Source organism: Astyanax mexicanus, chromosome 15, assembly GCF_023375975.1.
Source record: "Astyanax mexicanus isolate ESR-SI-001 chromosome 15, AstMex3_surface, whole genome shotgun sequence".
NCBI classification, from domain to species: Eukaryota; Metazoa; Chordata; class Actinopteri; order Characiformes; family Acestrorhamphidae; genus Astyanax; species Astyanax mexicanus.
Genome location: NC_064422.1, coordinates 16,391,361 through 16,412,747, shown reverse-complemented (window position 1 = coordinate 16,412,747; position 21,387 = coordinate 16,391,361). Strand labels below are relative to the sequence as shown.

Genomic DNA, 21,387 nt, shown 5'->3' with positions numbered 1-21,387 from the left:
AAAATATTTTCCATGACAGATCCAAGAGAGTCAGATTATATTTGCATTATTTATACTCCAGTATTCCATACATAGTGTATTATCATGAAATGTTTCTGGTGAGATTCTGTAAGGTGAAAATTCTTGTTTTGTTTTTTTTATGTCGCAGTATATATCCCAGTGGAATAAAAAATATTGCGATGTCAGCCCTATCCATTATCATGCAGCTCTAACTGCAACACAGCATATTTTTTTGGAGGACCCCAAGAAAAAAGCTACACTGAACTATCAAGAAACAGCAACAAAACAAGTGAAAAGTAATTCATAGCCCTATCTGGGTGGGGTTAGTTTCTCAGGGGGTCCTGGAGTAATTTTCTCTTTTATGGGGGGTCAGTTGTGCCAGCTAGAAATCTTTAGTTCAGATAATGCATGTTTCATATGCATAAAAAACTTTATTATTAAGTCTTACCAACTTAAAAATACAATTTGTGTTGTTAGTTGGCATCATTCATTCAGGTTCTAGGAAATGTGTGTAGTTCTGCTGACTATCCTTTTAACCACATACACTCGTTCAAATGCCAGGGTCACTATACACTGAAAAAATATGTCTTCTAATCATTTAAAAAGAAAAACGTTATATTAATTGTAATTTTCAATAATGACAACAACCAAGTATTTATTGCATCAATTTAATCATTAAAGAGGGTTATCAGCAGATCAGAGCAGATATTGAGTGATCAGTAAATCTCACAGGGTTCATTTGCTTGGTGATAAAGTGCAGGCTGTAATAATTTATTTCAGACACCAGATGTCACTCTTTCTGAGGCTTCAATGCCTCAAATCTTTTTCGGCACAATCAGGAAGAAGCTTTAAAAGCTTCCTCTCCCCATCACTAATAAATCCCAAAAGAAGGCAGCAGCCTGTGGGGAATGACTACACACTGATGGTGAGTGAGAGATGGGAGGACATGCCCCAATATGCAAATAGCACGCAAATCAGGTGAAACCCCTGCATAATTGCTCAGTAGACCCCGTTTAACTAAAGAGTCAAACTAAGCATTAGGTTGGCTTGGCCTCAACTAGGGTTAAACTTCAATTTGTACATTTTGTCAACACAAATGATTTAGTTACGCCAACTTTTAGCATGAAACTTGGTTAGTAAAGTTAGTTGAAGAAATTAGTTTGCTATAGTTTATGGTGCAATTCAATATTTATTGTTCAGCCGATTAAAAGTCACATTAAGAAGAACATTTTTACGTTTTTTTTTTTTTTTACAGTATAGCAGCAAAGCAGTCCACAGAATATTTTCCCAAAGTCTGTGTGTTGGCATGTGTATAGGCTATGTTAAGGTATCTAATGATGTGAATATTGGCCTGGACAGCCTTCTTTATTTGCTGTAAAGTCAGGGCTGGAATCAAAGCAAAGTAGTAACCAAACTGTAAAACAGCTGGTTAAATGCATTTTTCAATTTATATATGAAAGTAAACAAGTTTAAAGGTTTTATTGAAAAGTTACATTTTTCTACACAATAGCACACAATTGCAGTTAATATTGTTTTGTTTACTTAATGTAACTCAAATTTATGATTTTTTTTTTTTTACCATAGATTAATGCTTAGTTCACTTCCCAGCAATGAAACTGACATTTTTCCACCAAGAGACAATCCGCAGCCCAGGACCTTACATTCAGCAGAAAATTTCAGAGGATTTATTGAAACACCAGTATCAAACCCCACTCCAGCCTTCACTCCAACTAGTCCAGCAGATGCTGATGCACTTGCGATCTCAGCTCGAGCCATGGCACCTACTCCTTCAATACCAGCCTGAGCTCCTGCAGAGGCATTTGGACCTTTGACCTCGGCTTCAAGGATGCTGAACTGTGCTCGGGCTTGTCCTAAACTAGCTGCAGCCTCGGCCTCGACACCCAGAATATCAGCGTGAACTCCTGCAGAGGCATTTGGACCTTTGGCTTCAGCTTCACAGACTCTCCACTCGGCTCGAGCTCGTCCTACTCCAGCCTCAGCGAAGACTCCTGCTTTCGGGACGCGGTTTCCAGGTTTGTCTTCGAAAGCACATGCATACGCCCCTGCTTCAGCATATGGTCCTTCAGCAGATGCTTTTCCAGGCCTGTCATAGTAATCTATTATGTATAATACATTCTTACCTGCAAATAGCGAAATACAAAACAAATTCAAATGAAGCCAGGACTAACACTAGACAGCTTACTGAGCTACTGATACAGTGGCAAGGCAGTGTGTTGTGGAAGAGAACCAGGGCTCTATTTTAGCGATATATAGAGCACCGGACAATTGTGTATTGCGCAGCTTGATCAGTGTGCCAGTTGTCATTCCCATTAAGAGCCAGGTGTGCTCTGACTTTGGCACGTTAATATCTTAACAGTGCGGCGCTTTTGCACGTCTCAGCAGAAGAAACTAAGCTGTGCTTTAATGTTGTGAAGGTGCACCAGCAGGTAATTTATAGGTACACCACTTTTATTTTATTCTTTATTCTGTTTACTACTGATTAGTGTGTGTGTGTGTGTAAGGAGCAGGGGGTCTACACGGTGCAACTGCATAGGTATGGACCGGTGACGATTGATTGTTGTCAGCGTTTAAATCGATCAGTGGCACACCTGTTTTCCATTTCACCTGAACTCACCTCACTTACAGACCACCACGCCCATCGGCGTAGATATATTTCGTGAAAATAGACACTGTTGACGGGATGTAACAGGGTGTACGATAAAGCCCTCAGTGTTTTAAAGACTTTAAACACAGTAAATTCATCCAACTCTACTGACCCAGCAGAAAAAAACGCAACTTAGCTTAACAAAGCCATTAACAGTGAGACTGAACTCAGTTCACGATTGAGATCTCCCTGCCACCATTAGAACATTAGACCTGTTCATAATCATGTCTCAGATAGGGATGTTCGATACCACCGGTTTCCTTTCTAATTCGATACAGAGTAAAATTCAGGCTGGTATTGGCGATACTGATCCGATACCGATACTTTGGGTAAATACACCTAATGTGTCTGGTAAATCTTAAAATGAAGTGTATTTCAAATCATAGCTTCTTAAAAAAGACAAGACATCCAAATTATGTATTCATTTATTTTAAACTTGGAAGTATGATTGGGGTTTTCTGCATTGAACGCTTAATCCTATTTAGATTCAACTATGCGTGTAGTCTCTCCAAATAACCTACGATAAGGTAATACAAACTTTTATAATATAGGGAGACCCAAAGTTTTATCACAATTACTATAATTTAATAACGCCTACTATATGTAATCTACTTTAGATTATCAATTAAACGATCAGTTCTTTAGGAAACCTTACCTGAATAAATCACCTCAGTGATACACATATTTTTACTCTAAGCTGAACCTTTGCAGATTTTTGTTAAAGCATGTATTTATTTCATAACCAGCGCTGCCTAAAGCTGCTCATTTTCTCCCTCTGTATCTGGATACAGTGCCAGCCTGCAGCACTGAAGGACTCCACCAGAGGCGTCCTGAAACAGCTTCACACATGATTCAGCACCGCCACTGTGTACAGACTGAGTGAGTGATTGAGCAGCGAGCCGCAGTGCTCACGCATTATGCACTGACCCAGGCGGAGGAAAAAGTAGTTCCCACCAGACAAGACAAGACAAGAGCTCAGTAGTTTAGTTACTTTCCACTGTGTTCCTGTTAGTGATATATAAATATACTCTCAAATGACTAAAGTATCAAACGGATCAATATTTTGATTTAAAAAGAGCATAAAGATCAGGTATCAGAGAACAATATTTTAGCATTGATCCGTGCATAACTAGTCTCAGAACATCCATCTCGGGTAATGTGAAGGAAAAATCAAAGCAAAGCCTTCTTAGAGAAGGAAACAAGGCCTGTGTTCCGAATGATTTTATTTGTCTCCTAAAAGAAGTTTGTACATACCTACGATTCCTGCTATCTCTCTTTTACTCCGCCTCTCCTTTTCCCATTTCTTTTTCTTTGCGGACATGCTGATCATGCTGAGCCCGTCTATTACTCAGTTTGAGCTCTCTTTGACTTCTGTTTTACACAAACACAAACACACACATACAGAAAAACAGACAAAGAATCAATAAATAATTAATATGGCTGTAATACAAAGAGATAAAATACAAATAACACTCAATCTTACCTGCCTCTGGTCTGGATGTTCTGAGTCTGAGCAAGATGATATGAATGTATAGATGATGCTTTACTTTCTGTTTTACTCTGTCTCAAGGCCAACACCCCACTTGCACTGTATAAAGTAACTTCCAGATTTCATTAGATTCATTAGATAGAATTTGAACGCTATTCAATGTTGAGACAAAAAAAGAAGAATTAAAAATATAGGCCTAAATACTTATGGTTTTGATTACCAAAAGGTAGAAGATAGGTCTGATTTGCAGAGTTTTTACTCCGGTTTCAAACCTTTTTTTTTTTCTTTTTTTAAAATAATTTTATTTATATATTTTTTCTATTTTCCCCAATTTACACGGCCAATTACCCAACCCACTCATTAGGACTCCACCTATCACTAGTGAGGCCTCAACACACCAGGAGGGTGAAGGAACACATGCTTCCTCCGATACATGTGAAGTCAGCCACCGCTTCTTTTGGAGCTGCTGCTGATGCAGCATTACCGAGCAGCATCACAGCATGCTCGGAGGAAAGCGCAGCGGCTCGGTTTCGGTACATCAGCTCACAGACGCCATGTGCTGCGAACATCACTCCTAGGAGTGATGTGTTGAGAGAGCGCCATCTACCCAACCAGAGGGAGCAGGGCCAATTGTGCTCCCTCTGAGCGCCGGCAGCTTGATGGCAAAACTGCATGAGCGGGGGTTCGAACCTGCAACCTCCCGCTCATAGTGGCAGTGCTTTAGACCGCTGGACCACTCGGCGCCCCCCAGTTTCAAACCTAATCCCACTTTTATTTTCCTGCATTTGTTCTTGATTCTTTTACATATATTAACTGAAGAAAGAAAAAGACATGCCCCTTAACTCATACTGCATCATATTATGCATTTAGTTCTCAAAGTACAAATATTGGTGTTAAACCTAACATAAAAAGAAAAAACAAAAAGTAATGACTACAACAGCGTTGAAGTACAGTTGACTGTAAAATCAAAGTCGTAATATTATGAGAATAAAGTCATAATAATTAATGTAAGGCAGCAGAATGCCTCCGCAGCTTAGCGCCCACATCCTTGAAAGGGGAGCACAGTTTACACCATGTTCCAAAATATAATGCAGTTAATGTTTTTCACAGATTTTCCTGAATGGTCGATGCAAGTATAAATCCAATTTTATTGAACAAACCTCCCAATGACAGCAGTATATTTTTTATATAAAAATCCATAATGCATTGTTCCACATTATTAAGCAGGCCACAGGTTTTAAGCAACATAGCAAAGACAAAGGATCTCTCCGCTGCTGAAAATTGTGAAATAGTGCGATACCTTGGACAAGGTATGAAAACATTAGATATTTCTTGAAAACATTCGTACTGTGGAGAGATTTGTGGCTGATTCAGAGCACAGACGGGTTTGTGCAGATAAAGGCAAAATTGGGAAGGTTTCTGCCAGGCAAATTTATCGGGTTAGGAGAGCAGCTACTAAAATACCATTACAAACCAGCAAACAGGTATTTGAAGCTGCTGGTGCCTCTGGAGTCCCGCAAACCTCAAGGTGTCAGATCCTCCAGAGGCATGTTGTGGTCCATAAAACTACTATTTTAGTTACCCAGACATACATGAAGACTAATTTCCAAACCGTCATGTTTACTGGTGAATGTTGTGCATTAACCCTGGATGCTCCAGATGGATGGAGTAGTGGATGGATGGATGGATGGATGGATGGATGGATGGTGGATGGCCACCATGTCCCAACAAGGCTGAAATGTCAGCAAAGAGGGGGCGGAGTCATGTTTGGGGCTGGAATCATAGGGAGAGGGTTGGTAGCCCCTTTAGAGTCCCTGAAGGTGTGAAAATGACACGCATATCTTTTTATTATTGTTGGCAATGTTGGCAAATTTCATTCATTTCTGAATGACACTGGATACAATTCACCATACCCATGCTTTTTTTGCTTATTAGAATCAGTTTTTGGGTAAAAAAGTGTTTCACGAATGGCCCAAAATTACAACAAAACACCTTACATAATTTGCAATTTTAGTGAAAAAATTAAAAGTGCATTTTATTTCTTATCGGAATGAAATTGGGTACAATTCAACATGCCCAGGCATTTTCTCACTCATTTGGGTAATTTTTATGGAAAAACAGGGTTTTACAAATTGTCCAAAATTACACCAAAAGGTAATGCCTTATGTAATTTAACGATTTTGGTAAAAGTAAAAAGTGCATTTTGTTGCATTTTGATGAATTCCACAAAATAGTAGCTAAGCTACAGGACAGCAACAGGACAGGAAAAGTTTTTGCTCTTACTGCCTCTCCCTATTAGGCTACAGAGAGGCATGTAGTGTCGTGTTACAGTGTTTGTTGTTGCGTCGCTAAAGTATGGAGGATTATGAAAAAAAAATCTAACCAATTTTAAAAGAATGGGAGAAAAAATCTAATTGTGACCCCAAAAATCGATTCTGAATCGACTTGTGGGATTCCCAAAAATTTGCAGCCCTACTGCTCAGTAGAGTAAAAAGTCTAAATGGCTTGACCTTAACTAGGGATCATCTACAATTTGTTACTTTTGCCAAAGTAAATTACTAAGGTTAACTGAGACGATAAGTTTGCTTTAGTTTACAGTGGACTTAAAAATCACATTAAGGAGAACAATTTTAAGTTTTGTTTTTTTATAGTGTGGGCACATTAGATAACATCCACAGTGCAAAGAATTCACTTACTTTTTCTAGCCTGAACTGTAAATGTTACTGTATTTAACTTATTTACCTCTAGGCTTGTTTGAGCTTTACATGGATTTATCACACTTACCGTTAGAGTGGCACCGGGACACGATTATCAACACCATCGTCATCTTCATCATCATCCATTAAATAAACCCAAATCACTCTTCTCCTTTTCTCCTAATGAACAGTTTGCAAACACACTTACCAACACAAACACTTATGTTTATTTATGTGAAAATACAAAATAAAATCATATACATCATTTTAGTCAGTAGATTTTGTATAGTCAGTATTTTACTATTTTCCTATTTTTCGTATGTTATGTTTAAACAAAAAGAACATGAACTATGACTTTTTAATAAGCTCTGGTATACGGATTTAATTAACATAAATATATGTAATATATGTTTATTGTGTAACACAATTAAAATGAAGGGGTCTGTGTTTCACTTTCCAGTGCCTCAGTCTCAGCACTGTAACTGGGTGACTGTGGATTTAATGGTAGGCCACTTCTCGCTGCAGTGGGCTCTGGGGGTCCTCATTTGGTCGTTTGGTCGTCTGCTGGCACGGTGCTGGCATCAGGGTTAAAACGGCTTGGATGTTCCAAATGCCAGCACCCAATGACATCACAAACACTACAGACCAAAAGCCTGGAAGCAACACTTCTTTTTTAAACTGAAGTAAAAGGTGTGTGTAGTGAGTTTGGCATAGAATAATTTACAGAACATTCTTTTACTATTTAACTATTTAAAACTTGTTTTTAATAGGTCATTTGACCCCATTCTATCAAACCCCACTGTCCCATCTATCCTCACTGTCCCATCTATTTATTGAAGAATTCACAGGAAACTTTCTAAAGCTTTTTAAAAACTTATTTTATCTTAACTTTTAAATTATCTTCACCACATCTACACTGTAGGCCTGGATAAGTTGAATTTACTTTAAAAAAATTGAGGAAACCGATTGCCTTAAAAAAGTTAAGTAATGGGCAATGAAAAACGTAAGTTAGCATAATTTAAAACATCAAGTTATTACAACTAAAGTTGATTTAACTTTTTTATTACTGTTATACTGTAAGACCGTATAAGTTGATTTTACTTAATCTTTTTAAGGTAGCCGGTTTGCACAATTTTTTTGTTATGTTTACTTAAAATTTTTGAGGAAACTTGTTGCCTTAAAAAAGGTAAGTAAACTGGAATGAAAACTTGAGAACATCAAGTTATTACAACTAAAGGGAACCTTGATTTATTTCTAAGGTGGCCCAGGGGGAATCACTACACACTGATGGTAATTGTAAGAAACTGTTGGACACACCAAGTATGCAAATAGATTGAGACAGAAGCCAATGGAAAAGAAGCTGCCAATGGCAACAGACTAAACTCAGATGTCAGTTTAAGTGTACATGTGCCCACAAATGTTCAACTAACTCAAAATTGTTGAGTATTGTTTGGAAATATCCAATTTTATGTAAAACAGACTCAAATCATTTGGGTTTTAACAGCGTATGGGTTTCCAGTACATTCCGAAATTACATCTACTTATTGTGTCTAATATCCAGCGTTGCGTTGTGTTTTAGATCTAAGATTTCTGGTAAACTAGGTTAATATGGAAATACTGCTTCCATGTGTTTAGTCTGGTTGTGTAGATAAAGCTTATTTCAGTACAGCTCAGACTGGAAAGTGAACACAGACGGGAAAAAGGCAGAAATATTATGTTGATCAATCAACAAAAACTCAGACCGTTTCAAAGCTAACAGTGTTCTTAACTCTTCATCGGTGCACTGGGTTACTCTGCATTCCATTTACCTCAGATGTCGGATATCAGAGCTGGAAATAACTTCAGACTTGAGCTGATGTGTTCCAGTTTAACTTAATTTAGATAATTTTGTGCTATTAAAAATACATTTCCAGAAATATTCCACATGACAGTTGGACTAGCTAAAGACTTAGGAGTTTACCACAACTGGTTTAACCATCATTTACCATTGTGTTTTATAGCAAATTTAAACAAAATGTGTCCCAATTAATATGTGCCAGGCTCGTGTTAGCATTTTCCCAGGTTAGCATTGTTAGCATTGTCCCAGGTTAGCATGGAAGCATGTCCACCCATAGTGTACAACTGATTTAATGAAACAATAATACATTGTTGCTGTCCAATAAAAAAAGTGTCCATTTCATGCTAACAGTTTTTTGCTAACAGTTTTAACGGTTAGCTTTACCAGTTAGAAATTATTGTGTGCTAGGTTCCTGTAAGCGTTTTCCCAGGTTAGCATTGCTAGCATTTTTCCAGTTAAGCTTCGAAGCATGTCCACACATAGTGCGTACAACTGATTTAATGAGACACTAATATATTGTTGCTGTCCAATAAAAAACAAGTGTCTCCATTTCTGAAGATTTTTAGTTTACTAAATAATTGGAAAACACAAACTGTATCTTACCCTGTGTCAATTTTTTTGCGATGTGTGTAGCACTACCAGGTGGTGCACTAGATGATGCTCAAAACAGAAATGTGTACAAATGTACAACTGTAAAATCAATAAAGCATCAATTTAAAAAAAAGTCACATTTGAGTCAGTAGTAGCTTCTTAGTTGTCGATTCTGCCCATGCTAACAGTTTTTTGCTAACAGTTTTAACGGTTAGCTTTACCAGTTAGCAATTATTGTGCGCTAGATTCTTGTTAGCATTTTCCCAGATTAGCATTGTTAGCATTTTTCCAGGTTAAAATGGAAACATGTCTACAGATAGAACTTGAACAGTTCTGTGTATATGACTTATTTAATCAGACACTAAGACATACATATATTGTTGCTGTCAAATTAAAAACAAGTATCCATTTTTGGAGATGTTTGTTTACTACATAAATTAAAAAGCACAAACTGTTAATTTCTTGATGAAAGGACCAATAGAAACCCTCCAAAAAGACCTGAAATAAACACTTTTCTTACAGTGACTTTCATGGAAAGTTAAGAAGGTTTAAAATCTTTTCCTGTAAAGTTGATTTTTGTTTTGGAATTACACATTTTTATTTTGGACATTGATTATGTAGAATTGATAGTAAACTGTATAGTTTATACTGTACAGCAACCTCCATAATAATTGACACCCATATTTAAAATGTTTTAAAAGCTTTAAAATAAATGTAATTTTTATTGCAGAAGCATAATCTCACTCTGAATAAAATTAGAAAAAAGCTACCTTCAACTCAAGTGAATAAAGAAAAATCCTGACTAAGAAATAATAATACATTTTCATAAAATTATCTGTTCCACAATTATTGGAACCCTTAACAATTTCTTGGAAATAAATGTATTTGAACCATTTTTGCCTTTTTTTACTGTTTAAAAGTTTATAAAGTGAATCAAAGTATCTAGGAACCTTTTAATGAGTACTTCCTGTTTCCCTGGGGTATAAATATGGTGTTACACAGAGGCCTATTTTTCTTATCCTCACTCTTAAACATGGGAAAAAAAATACTCTTCTTAACCAGGGGTGCCAATACTTATAGAGGGTGCTGTATTACTACTGCTTGTATTACTGTTGAAGCAGGGGGAAGCCATCTTGAATTCTGAACTCAGAATTGATGAAGCTCTCCTGACTTTCCCAGTAAAAGAAGTCCGATTTGTGGAGACATTTCACTTTATAACATTGGAGTGTAAATGAAATGCAGGGTTTCAATTGCAGGCAGCTATAATGAGCACAAGCTGACTTGGAAAAAAAAAACACTCAGTTCTGCTCTGTGGAACAGAAAAGTAGCACTCGTGAACACAGTAACTGAACGCTGTTTATTAGGCAGAGTTAGAGCACTTTTATTATTTGTTTATGTTTATTTTTATGCTTTTTTAATGTGAAATAATTTTTACATCTGTACATTTGGATTTTTAAACCCTCATAGACATTTCAGTGGAAACGTATTATAAAATAAATAAATAATTTTATATTAAACAATGTAAAATAAAAAAAAGGATTTTAGTATTTTTAGCTGTTGTTATGAATGAGTTATGCTGCTATTATTATATGTGGGTTAGTTCAGCCAAGCCTCAGTGGTTCTCAAACTGTGGGACCACCAGAGGGATCTGTTGGTGCACTACTAGGTGGTGCTAATATGCTAACAGTTAACTTTAGCAGTTAGCTTTGGAGCCACAATTTAGCTCTTAAATTCTCAAACAAACCCATTGATTGTAAAGAATTAGCATACTGGTCATACATGAAATGTGCCAGAATATATTTAAGTTTGTGGGCAGGTCAAGAGTCAAGCTTTGAAAAAGAACCAACAAATCAATAAATGAATAAATCTATGGGGTAACACCACAAGCTGTGGCAACCTGTCATCAAATCACATGACATCTAAAACACCCAATCCTAGTTTAGGATGGAGCAATCTTTGAACAGGAAGTAACCCTATGGAAAATGTATTGTTCCACTGTACTGCTATTTCACTGTATCTCATACAAAATGTTTGAGAACCACTGGTGTAGCCTATTGAGGACTGAGCTGTGATTGATTTGCTTTATAATAAAGACAGAGATGTGCAGAAACCAGTAACCCAGAAAACCAGTAAACCAGAAAACCAGTAAAGCATTGATGTTTTTATATACTTTCCCTCTCGACACTATCTGCGGCTCCCTCTATCAGTATATTGCACTGAAATTACCTAATTTCCCCCCTTTTTCCTACCAAATGTTAAGGGCCAATTAACTAATTTCACCCCATTTTTTAAACAAATTTTAAATGCAAATGGCCTCATTTTACCCCATTATCAACTAAATGTGAAGGACACTTACATAATTTACACCATTTTGTTCCAAATTTGGAAGGCCCGTTACCCAGTTTTACACCATTTTCATCTAAATTTGAAATGCACATTATGAAATTTTATCCTTTCTACTAAATTTGGAAGGCCAATTACCTAATTTTACACCAATTTCTACCGAATTGGGAAGGCCAATTACTTACTTTTACGCAATTTTCTACTAAATTTGAAATGTCAGTTACCTAAATTTTACCCCAATTTCTTCTAAATTTAAACAACCAAATAATTAAATTTACCCTAATTAAAATTAGGCCAATTACCATATTTGCCCCAATTTCCTACTAAATTTTGAAGGTCAATTACCTAATTTTACCCCATATTTAACCAAATTTTAAAGACCAGTTACCTAATTTGCCCCAATTTCCTACTAATTTGCAAGGTCAATTACCTAATTTTACCCCATTATCAACCAAATTTGAAAGGCCAATTACCTAGTTCTACCCCCTTTTCCTACTAAATGTAGGTCGATTACCTAATTAAAAAAAAAAATCTACCAAATTCAAAATGCAAATGACCTAATTCTCTTCAACTAAACGTGAAAGGCCAATTACCTAATTTTACCCCATTTTCTACTAAATTTGAAATGCAGATTACCTAATTTACCCCATATTTAACCAAATTTTAAAGACCAGTTACCAAATTTGCCCCAATTTCCTACTAAATTTGCAAGGTCAATTACCTAAATTTACCCCATTGTCTACCAAATTTGAAATGCAAGTTACCTAATTTTACCTCATATCAACCAAATTTGAAAAGCCAATTACCTAATTTTACCCCAATTTCCTACCAAATTTGAAATGCCAACTACCTAATTTTACCCAATTTTCAACCAAATGTGGAAGGCAATTACCTAATTTTACCCTATTGGGTACCAAATTTAAAATGTCAAATACCTAATTTGACCCAATTTTTCAATTAAATTTAAAAAGCTTATTACCCAATTTTACCCCATTTTCAACCAAATGTGGAAGGCCAATAGCATATTTTTACCCAATTTTGTACCAAATTTGGAAGGCCAATTACTAAATTTTACCCCATTTTCTACCAAATTTGAATGCAAATGGCCCAATTTTACCCCATTTGCAACCAAATGTGAAAGGCCACTTACCTAATGTTAACCCAAATTTGGACCAAATTTGGACCAAATTAGCTAATTTGACCCAATTTCCTACTAAATTTGAAATTTGGAGGCTACCTAATCTCCCTTTCCCTGCAATGTTCCTGACACTAGGAGTGATAAGACCAGTGCATGTATCCTGTCATACATGTGAAGTCAGGCTCCACCTCTTTTCCAACTGCAGAAAATGCTAGTTCCCAGCTCTGCTACATCAGCCAACAGATACCTGTGCCTCCCATCATCACAACAGGAGTAATGAGGAAACAGAGCACAACCTACCCAACCCACCCAGAGAGCATGACATACTGTACCACGCTCTCTCAGACTCCGGCCGCTGATGGCGATTTTCTGTACTTTTTCTGTTTTTTAATTTCCTAAGGTTTTGCTGCTCTACACATTTCTGATTATTAGGCAGTATACTCAGGTCGGCTATGAAGAACATCCAAGCTCATATCACCTTCAATGCCAACCCGGTGTAGCGGCTTTGACCAAACGAGGACCCACTTTTCCCACTTTGCGACTTGTGGCGTGAAATTAAATGTGGACAGCTCAGCCTCAACAAGGCTCTTGGCTCTTTGAATGGGCTTCAGTATACTCTGAATTATTCCACCTACTTATTACATTAATGTGATTAAAGTGAAAAGATCCACTGTATAAAATTCATCACAGATCAAAGTCAGCACACGTACTGAGATTCTCTGTTTCTCTGAGTAAAATCACATCCGGCAACACAAAAGAGTCAGATCAATAGTTTTGTCTAGTCTACTGCATTTAAGGCAAAGGTTGTAGAGCTTGTCCCACATTTATAGACCATTTCTAGGACCAGATTCTGAAAACTCACCATAAGAACTAATGTAATAAAGTGTCAATAAAGTATTTATGAAGCGCATTTGCTGTTAATGCATACTAATAACTCTTTAACAAATACTCCATTTGTTGGCCACAGATTCTAATAACAGTAATAAAATGATGTTAGGGTTAAATTAAGCAACAAGTAAGATCAATTTTAGCCCAAATGTAGAATGTAGAAGGATAATTATCTCATTTTAACACATTTTCTACGGACTCCGGCTGCTGATGGCGATTTGCACCAGTGAACCACGTGATCATAGTGCCTTGACAGTATCTTGTACTGCAGGACCAGTTAAAGCCACAACATCTTCTTTTTTTATATGTCAACTGGAGAAGCTTTGTATGGACAATATATAATCAACTGGCTAAGGTTTGTTGTCATGTTTACAGTTTTAGACTCAACAGCTTTTACCCGGAAACGTACTATTCAGCAGCTGGTTCAGATGAGGCTTTGTCATAAATCTATAAATGTCTATCTGTAATTGAAGGGAATAAATGGTTAATAAAAAATAGGCAATAAACAATAGAATGTATTACTATTACTGCTGCTTTTAGCTACAGAACATTTTAAAACTTAAGCTCACTGGTGTCACGAAATCATTTTAAACTTTTAGTTTCTTACCACCTTCAGACAGCCTGTAACTGTTTTAATTGTGTTTTTGTCTTTTATTTTTTATTTTTATTTATTTATTTCATCCTTTTTTAATTTTATTTTTGGCCTTTTACCTTTTTATTATTATTATTTTTCTTCCTTCTGTTATACTCTTTTATTTTATTTTTATCATTTACTTTCTTTATTATCTTGTTATTTTTAGCTAATTGATTTTTCAGTCCTCCATTTCTTTATTAGTGTTTGTTCTCTTTTATTATTCTAATTATTTATTTCTTTATATTATAGCTTTACATTTCAGCCTGTCCACTTATAATTATATTCAGAATTATTTGATTTCTTTGCAATTTTATATTTAATCTTGTTTTTTTTGTTTTTCTAATGCTTTTACCATTGTTTTACCAGTTTAGCTTACCTGATTAAATATTAATATTTGATTTAAATTTTTAGCCCCTTAAAGTTGTAAAAGCTCAGCTGCATTGAAATTGAGGGTTACCCTGAGTGTATTACCAAGTGAAAATAACACTTGCTTGATTGATTAATTGATTGATTGATTGACTGACTGACTGATTGACTATTACGTTTTTTTTATCATCCCTTAATTCCACACTAGCTCTTGTAGTGAGTTTTTAGAATCTGGCCCATGGTCTTGAAGATCCGTTCTAAAGCATAATCTATATATATGATAGATAGCTGATATCTACCAGCTGCTACCTGATCCTGCTCTCCTGGAGGCCTTCATTCCCTAAAATAAGGAGCTTCTGGAGTCCGGCCGTCTGTTATCTACATATCCTCTGTATATATATATGTATATTTAACATATAAAACTGTAATCATTTATTTAACCAAGTGAAGAAGATCTCTCTGATTGTCTGCCCTCCTCTACTGTATTTACAATACATTCTACTGTACTCGGCTATAAAAGTGCAACTCTTTAAGAAAATCGTTGTCTTTGAATTCCGGTAATACTTAGAGTGCAAAAAAAAAAAAAAACAGAAATAAAACGTATAATAAATGACTAAATTAAAGCATGGAAATGTGTGTGAATGATCCAGTTCACAGTCACAGTATCAGTAGAGTCCAGGATCTTCACTGATCCTCAGCTCTGCTCCTCAGCTCTGGTGGATCGGGTGGGTTTGTACCGAATGGCTTGGGTTGATCAGATGGGGATGTTGATCGGGTGACGTTGGGTTTGATTGGCATGTTCCTGGTGAAGGCTTCCTGTGGTTTATCTTGGTATTGAGTCTTCTGGTGAGTGGACGTTTTACAGTGAGGGGAAAAGAAGAGAAGGTCCAGAAGAGAAGTACCTGCATCAGTCTCGTAGTCACATACACTTAACTCAGCTGCAGAGAGATCTGAGAGTTTTATATTTAAACATTTTTAAGAATTTGGCTCCAACAAACTTGGTCAATCAGGGTGGTCCACTTGGTGCAAGTGTTTGGAGATTGTATACTGAATTTTTTGCTTAAATCTAATTTTCTTTAACACGTAAAAAGTGACAAAAAAAACACTGGCAGTAAAAAAGCGTCACGTAGATGTTTGAGAATGATGACATCAAATAAACATCAAACAAACTAACAAGCACAAAAACACATAAATAAAAAAGTAAATCACACAATAAGAGTGTGTATCAGTGCTGGACATCTTCACACTATTTAGTATTTTTTTTACATATTTTTTCTCATTTACTCATACTTTCTACAATAATATTTCTGCCTGGAAATATTATTAATTTATTTAATAATACATTTACATAGCAGAACATTAGTACACATATGCAAATATGCATAAACATACAGTAAAAAAGTAACAAGAATTTGAAAATCTTGTGAGCTACTCTGAAGAACAAATTTCTGTTTCAGATTTCTCCTGGACACCCCAACCACACTGTAAAATATGTTAAACAATTATGTTTAAACTTGTTTAAAGTCAGTTTCATGTAAAATTGGATATTTTTAAACATTGCTCAACTATTTTGAATATTTTGGTTAACATTTGTGCCCACACATACATGTACAAAAATTTGAATATCATAAAAAAAAATTATATAGATGTATTACACACAGAATGATCTATTTTAAGTGTTTATTTATTTTATTGTTGATGATTATGGCTTACAGCTCATAAAAAATCAGTGTCTCAGAAAATTTTTATATTCTAAAAGACCAACTGGTACTTTGGGCAGTGTGGGCAGTGTGCCAAGTCCTGTTGGAACATGAAATCCGCATCTCCATACAAGTTGTCAGCAGAGGAGATTTTAGCATAATGTAAGTATACTTTTTTCACAAAGGGTTTTACTGAGGAAATAAACACTTATTTACTTTTATTTAATACTTTTTAAAATAAAATACATTTAGAATAAAGATGTGTAAAAATATTTAGAATTACTTGAAAAATTACAATGGTCACTATTTAAATATCTTGTTTATTTTCAATCTGTTAAATGTAGTAAATAAACAGAATCCATGTCTAAAATGTATAAAATAATGCCATTTATTTTACCTTATTTATTTTTATATATGAAAAAGGATGTAAATGGTAAGTCTACATATAGAGCCTTTAACAGCATTTTCTCACAACAGAAAAGTCTTGACTTGACAAAAAGTTTAGATTAACCATTAATTTACTGCTTCTACATGTTCTTCACTGCTGTCCACACCTTTTATATTATTATTATATAATATTATTTTTTTTTTCTCCACATTTTCCTCAATGGGGCCAAAATCTACCACAGAGGGCTAAATCTGTTGCTAAGGCATCACCTGACCTTCTTTACACACTGTGGCCTCTCACATGATCACTCTTTATAGATCAAGTCAATGGTTGACAATATGAACATCTGTGTATGGCGTCACGTCAATGTCAAAAGTCTGGGGCGCAAAAATAACAGGTGAAAGAAAATGAACCAGCTGTTTTAACGTTTAGCTTGTGTAAATTAACTTCTCACAAGTGCAAATGTGAAGCTCGTGAGCAAAAAAAGGGAATTGTGTGCGCGCTGAACAGAATATTACTGTCAAGCTTCATTTTTTATTCCTCGCAAATTCACAGTTCTCCTCTCACGCCATGCGAATTCACACGAATTACCTGCGGCAGCAGTTTGTGCTCGACTGAGTGTTTTGCGCACGAGTTTTGAAAGGGGTGGTTTTGACAGTTAGGGGGCGGGGTCAGGATCGCCTCCCTCAGCGAATGCTATTGGCTGATATCTCCAGAGTTTGTGATGGACCGCCTATTCCAGAAGCCGGAGGACAGCAGGAGAGTTAGCTAACTAGCTAAAGTTATGCACTAAACCCAGGCTAATAGCACCGGAGGGCCGGTTGTTTAGATTTTATCATAACTTTAGCCAGTTAGCTAACTCTCCTGCTGTCCTTCTTTCTACACCCTCCTCCGGCTCTTGGAGGTATGTGGTCCGTCACAAACCATAGCATTCGCTGAGGGAGGCGACCTTGACTCCGCCCCCAAACTGTCAAAACCACTCCTTTCAAAACTCGAGGGCAAAAAACTAACTGGAGCACAAACTGCTGCTGCAGGTAATTTGCATGGCATGCGAGGAGAACTGTGAATTTGAGAGGAAAATAAACATCCGAGAGGAGAAAAATGAAGCTTGAGAGCAGTATTTTGTTCAGCGCACACACAACTCCCCCTTTTTTGTGCTCGCGAGCTTCACATTTGCGCTCGCAAGAAGTTAATTTACACAAGCAAAATGTTAAAACACGCTGGTTAATTTTTTTCACCTGGTATTTTTGCAGCACAGACTTTTGACATTGATGTGACGCCATATTGGGACCTTCTTTTAATACTGCCAGTGTAGAAAAACAGAAACAGCGAGTGTTCAGCACAGTTCAGCAGGCAGTTCCTCTGAACACTACACATGCGACGGCCCTGAAGCGCCTGGGCGGTTCAGGAGGACTGAAGCCCTGGATTCATCATGCTCTAAAGCCTGGAGAACACCATGCAGCATCTACAGCACCAGAACCGTAAAGCAGTACACCAGTCCCCAGTGTAGTGGAAGCACCAAACATCCAACGGCTCCAGCAAGTCAGACTGGGTCGGCCCATGTGAACATCTCAGATGTGCATCATAATTCCAGATACATCAGTGTCACAGGAGAACATGTTCAAGTTTTAGGGTAGCATCTACATTACTTTCAAGGATATATAGGATTAACCCTTTCGCGCATGGTGGACAGCAATTTCTATTTTTATAGCCATAGAAGAAAACCAAAAGAAGGTCAAAAATGTCAGAAAGATCAAGGTCCATCAATCCAAACGCATCTCTGCAATAAATATTTGGTTTATTTAAATTTTACTTTTATTTTATTAAATTTATTTGTAAAATATATTTTTTTCCATTCACTGTGTCATTAATACAATACTTTTAAGTTAACTTTCAAAGTTATGAGTGGAGTAACTCATTCAGAATATAAATATACAGCTGTGGAAAAAAATAAGAGACCACTGAATCAGTTTCTCTGATTTTCCTATTTATAGGTATCTGTTTGAGTAAAATGAACATTGCTGTTTTATTCTATAAACTACCAACAACGTTTCTCCCAATTTCCAAATAAAAATATTGTCATTTAGAGGATTTATTTGCAGAAAGTGAGAAATGGCTAAAATAACAAAAAAGATGCAGAGCTTTTTGCAGACCCTTAAATAATGCAAAGAAAACAAGTTCAAATCATAAAGTTTTTAGAATTCAGAAATCAATATTTGGTGGAATAACCCTGGTTTTTAATCATTGGTTTAATGCATCTTGGGATGTTCTCCTCCACCTGTCTTACACACTGCTTTTGGAAAACGTTATGCCTTAACTCCTTGTGCAAACGTTCAGCTTGTTTTGATGGCTTGTGATCATTCATCTTCCTCTTGATTATATTCCAGAGGTTTTAATTTGGTAAAATCAAAGAAACTCAAAGGTCTCATTTTTTTTCCAAAGCTGTATATATATATTTATAAAAAACAACTTAATAATCAGCCTAACACTTAATCTTGATTCATGTTGTCATAATTCACATAATTCATCCATGAAAGGGTTAACATAGTGGACTATAATTGGACTTAATTTTAAGCTTTTAAACTAATGAATAATTGACATCAAATAAGGTATTATTATTATTAAACATTACAAAGTTTTACTGTTTGAGCATGTCGTAAATAACAGTAACAGAAAATTCTATTGGGTAAAATATTTGAATCATATTAACTTTACCATATTAGCACTAGCATTATTAACTGTATAGGGCAAATCTGAGATGATCAGTTGAAGACTGAATGTGGAATCTGTTCATTAGATCAGATTTAAGGTCAAATCCAGTCTGAGACATGCAGGTCAGACCCACATCATTCACTGCTGAGATGTTTCTAATGCGACCACTGACACCCTGAGCATCTTCACTTTCAGGCAGAAAGCAAAGAGGTAGCACAGAAATGACAGCTGCTTTACTAACTGATGTGATATCAGTGTCCCGCTCATAATAGACTGCATTATGAGGCGCTGGGACAGGGGTGTCATGCATGTTTATGTCCATACCTGTGACCCCGCCTCTACTCTTCCAGGCTGCACTTTGGAGAAAAAGCACACTGTGTAAATCAAACTGATCACACTGCACCTTTACTACATCCAGAACTGTGCAAAACTCTATATAATATATAATAAAGCATACTGTACTTACATAACACATGCATAAAATTTATTATCAGACCTAAAGAGCCCTAAAAGTTGTTTTTTTTTTGCATGTTTGTCACTCTTAACATTTTCACATCATCAAACAGATATTAAACATTTAAATTTAGTCAAAGACAACACAAGTAAGCACAAAATGTAATTTTTATAAATAAAGGTTTTCATAATTAAAGGAGAAAAAAACTACATGGTCCTGTGTGAAAAAGTGTTAAAACATAACTGTTTTTTCACACCTGAGTTCAATTTCTCTAGCCACACCCAGGCCTGATTACTGCCACACCTGTTATCAGTCAAGACATTTAATAAGATCTGCCTGACAAAGTGAAATAGACCAAAAGATACTCAAAAGCTAAACGTCATGCTTATATAAAAAAATCAGAAAAAAATGATAAAAGAAAGTAATTGAGATCTATCTGTCTGAAAAGGGTTATGAAGCCATTTCCAAAGTTTTGGGATTCCAGTAAACCACAGTGAGAGCCATTATCCATGGTGAACCATCCCAGGAGTGGCCGACCAACCAAAATTACCCCAAGAGTACAACGACAACTCATCCAAGAGGTCACAAAAGACCCCACAACAACATTTAAAGAACTGTAGGCCTCACTTGCCTCAGTTAAGGTCAGCAGCTTTCATGACTCCACTATAAGAAAGAGACTGGGCAAAAATGGCCTACATGGCAGAGTGCCAAGAAGAAAAAAAAGCCACTGCTGAGCAAAAAAAAACATTAAAGCTCGTCTCAATTTTGCCAGAAAAGATCTTTACGTTCCCCAAGTCTTTTGGAAAAATACTCTGTGGACTGAAGAGACAAAAGTTGAGTGCGTGTCTCGTTTCATCTGGCGCAAAAGTAACCCGCATTTCAGAAAAAGAACGTCACACCTTCAGTAAAACATGGTGGTGGTAGTATGATGGTCTTGGGTGGTTTGGTGTTTTAGGACCTGGAAGACTTGCTGTGATAAATGAAAACATGAATTCCACTGTTGCATCTGTTCGTGACCTCAAGCTGAAATTATCTTGGGTTCTGCAGCAGGACAATGATCCAAAACACACCAGCAAGTTCACCTCTGAATGGCTGAAGAAAAACAAAATGAAGACTTTAAAGTGGCCTAGTTAAAGTCCTGACCTGAATCCTATTAAGATGTTGTGGCAGGACCTTAAAAAGATGGTTCATACTGGAAAACCCTCCAATATGGCTGAATTACAACAATTCTGTAAAGAAGAGTGAACTAAAATTCCTCCACAGTGCTGTAAAAGACTCATTGCAAGTTACTGCAAATGCTGGATTGCAGTTTTTGCTGCTAAAGGTGAAACAACCAGTTATTAGGTTTAAGGGCAAACACTTTTTCACACAGGAAAATATAGGTTTGGATTTTTGTCTCCCTTAATAATAAAAGCCTTTATTTAAAAAAACTACATTTTGTGTTTGATTGTGTTGTCTTTGAATAATATTTAAATTTGTTTGATGA

At 36.3% G+C, this 21,387-nt stretch overlaps 2 protein-coding genes across 11 annotated transcripts in view; both read right to left on the bottom strand.

The window, feature by feature from the left end:
- The window catches only part of LOC111197390 (uncharacterized), a 36,873-nt gene extending 23,606 nt beyond the window's left edge, over positions 1-13,267 (bottom strand). Inside the window, exons 1-4 of the mRNA XM_049465053.1 lie at positions 12,438-13,267; positions 9,291-12,395; positions 6,939-7,030; positions 3,920-4,036 (exon numbers count right to left, since the gene is read on the bottom strand). Of these exons, the coding sequence (XP_049321010.1) occupies positions 3,920-3,995 (76 nt within the window). The 5' untranslated portion in view covers positions 3,996-4,036; positions 6,939-7,030; positions 9,291-12,395; positions 12,438-13,267. The remainder of the gene's footprint in view (positions 1-3,919; positions 4,037-6,938; positions 7,031-9,290; positions 12,396-12,437) is intronic.
- Positions 13,268-14,657: 1,390 nt separating this feature from the next.
- Positions 14,658-21,387, bottom strand: part of LOC103038321 (calcium-activated potassium channel subunit alpha-1-like) — a 162,206-nt gene continuing 155,476 nt past the window's right edge. For 5 of the 10 annotated variants that reach the window (XM_049464508.1, XM_049464513.1, XM_049464516.1 and 2 more), the window contains 2 exons: positions 19,772-19,803; positions 14,658-15,490 (listed from right to left, as the gene is read on the bottom strand). In XM_049464508.1, coding sequence (XP_049320465.1) covers positions 15,471-15,490; positions 19,772-19,803 — 52 coding nt within the window. In that variant the 3' untranslated portion in view covers positions 14,658-15,470. The remainder of the gene's footprint in view (positions 15,491-19,771; positions 19,804-21,387) is intronic. The other 5 variants (XM_049464515.1, XM_049464518.1, XM_049464519.1 and 2 more) reach the window with 2 other exon arrangements.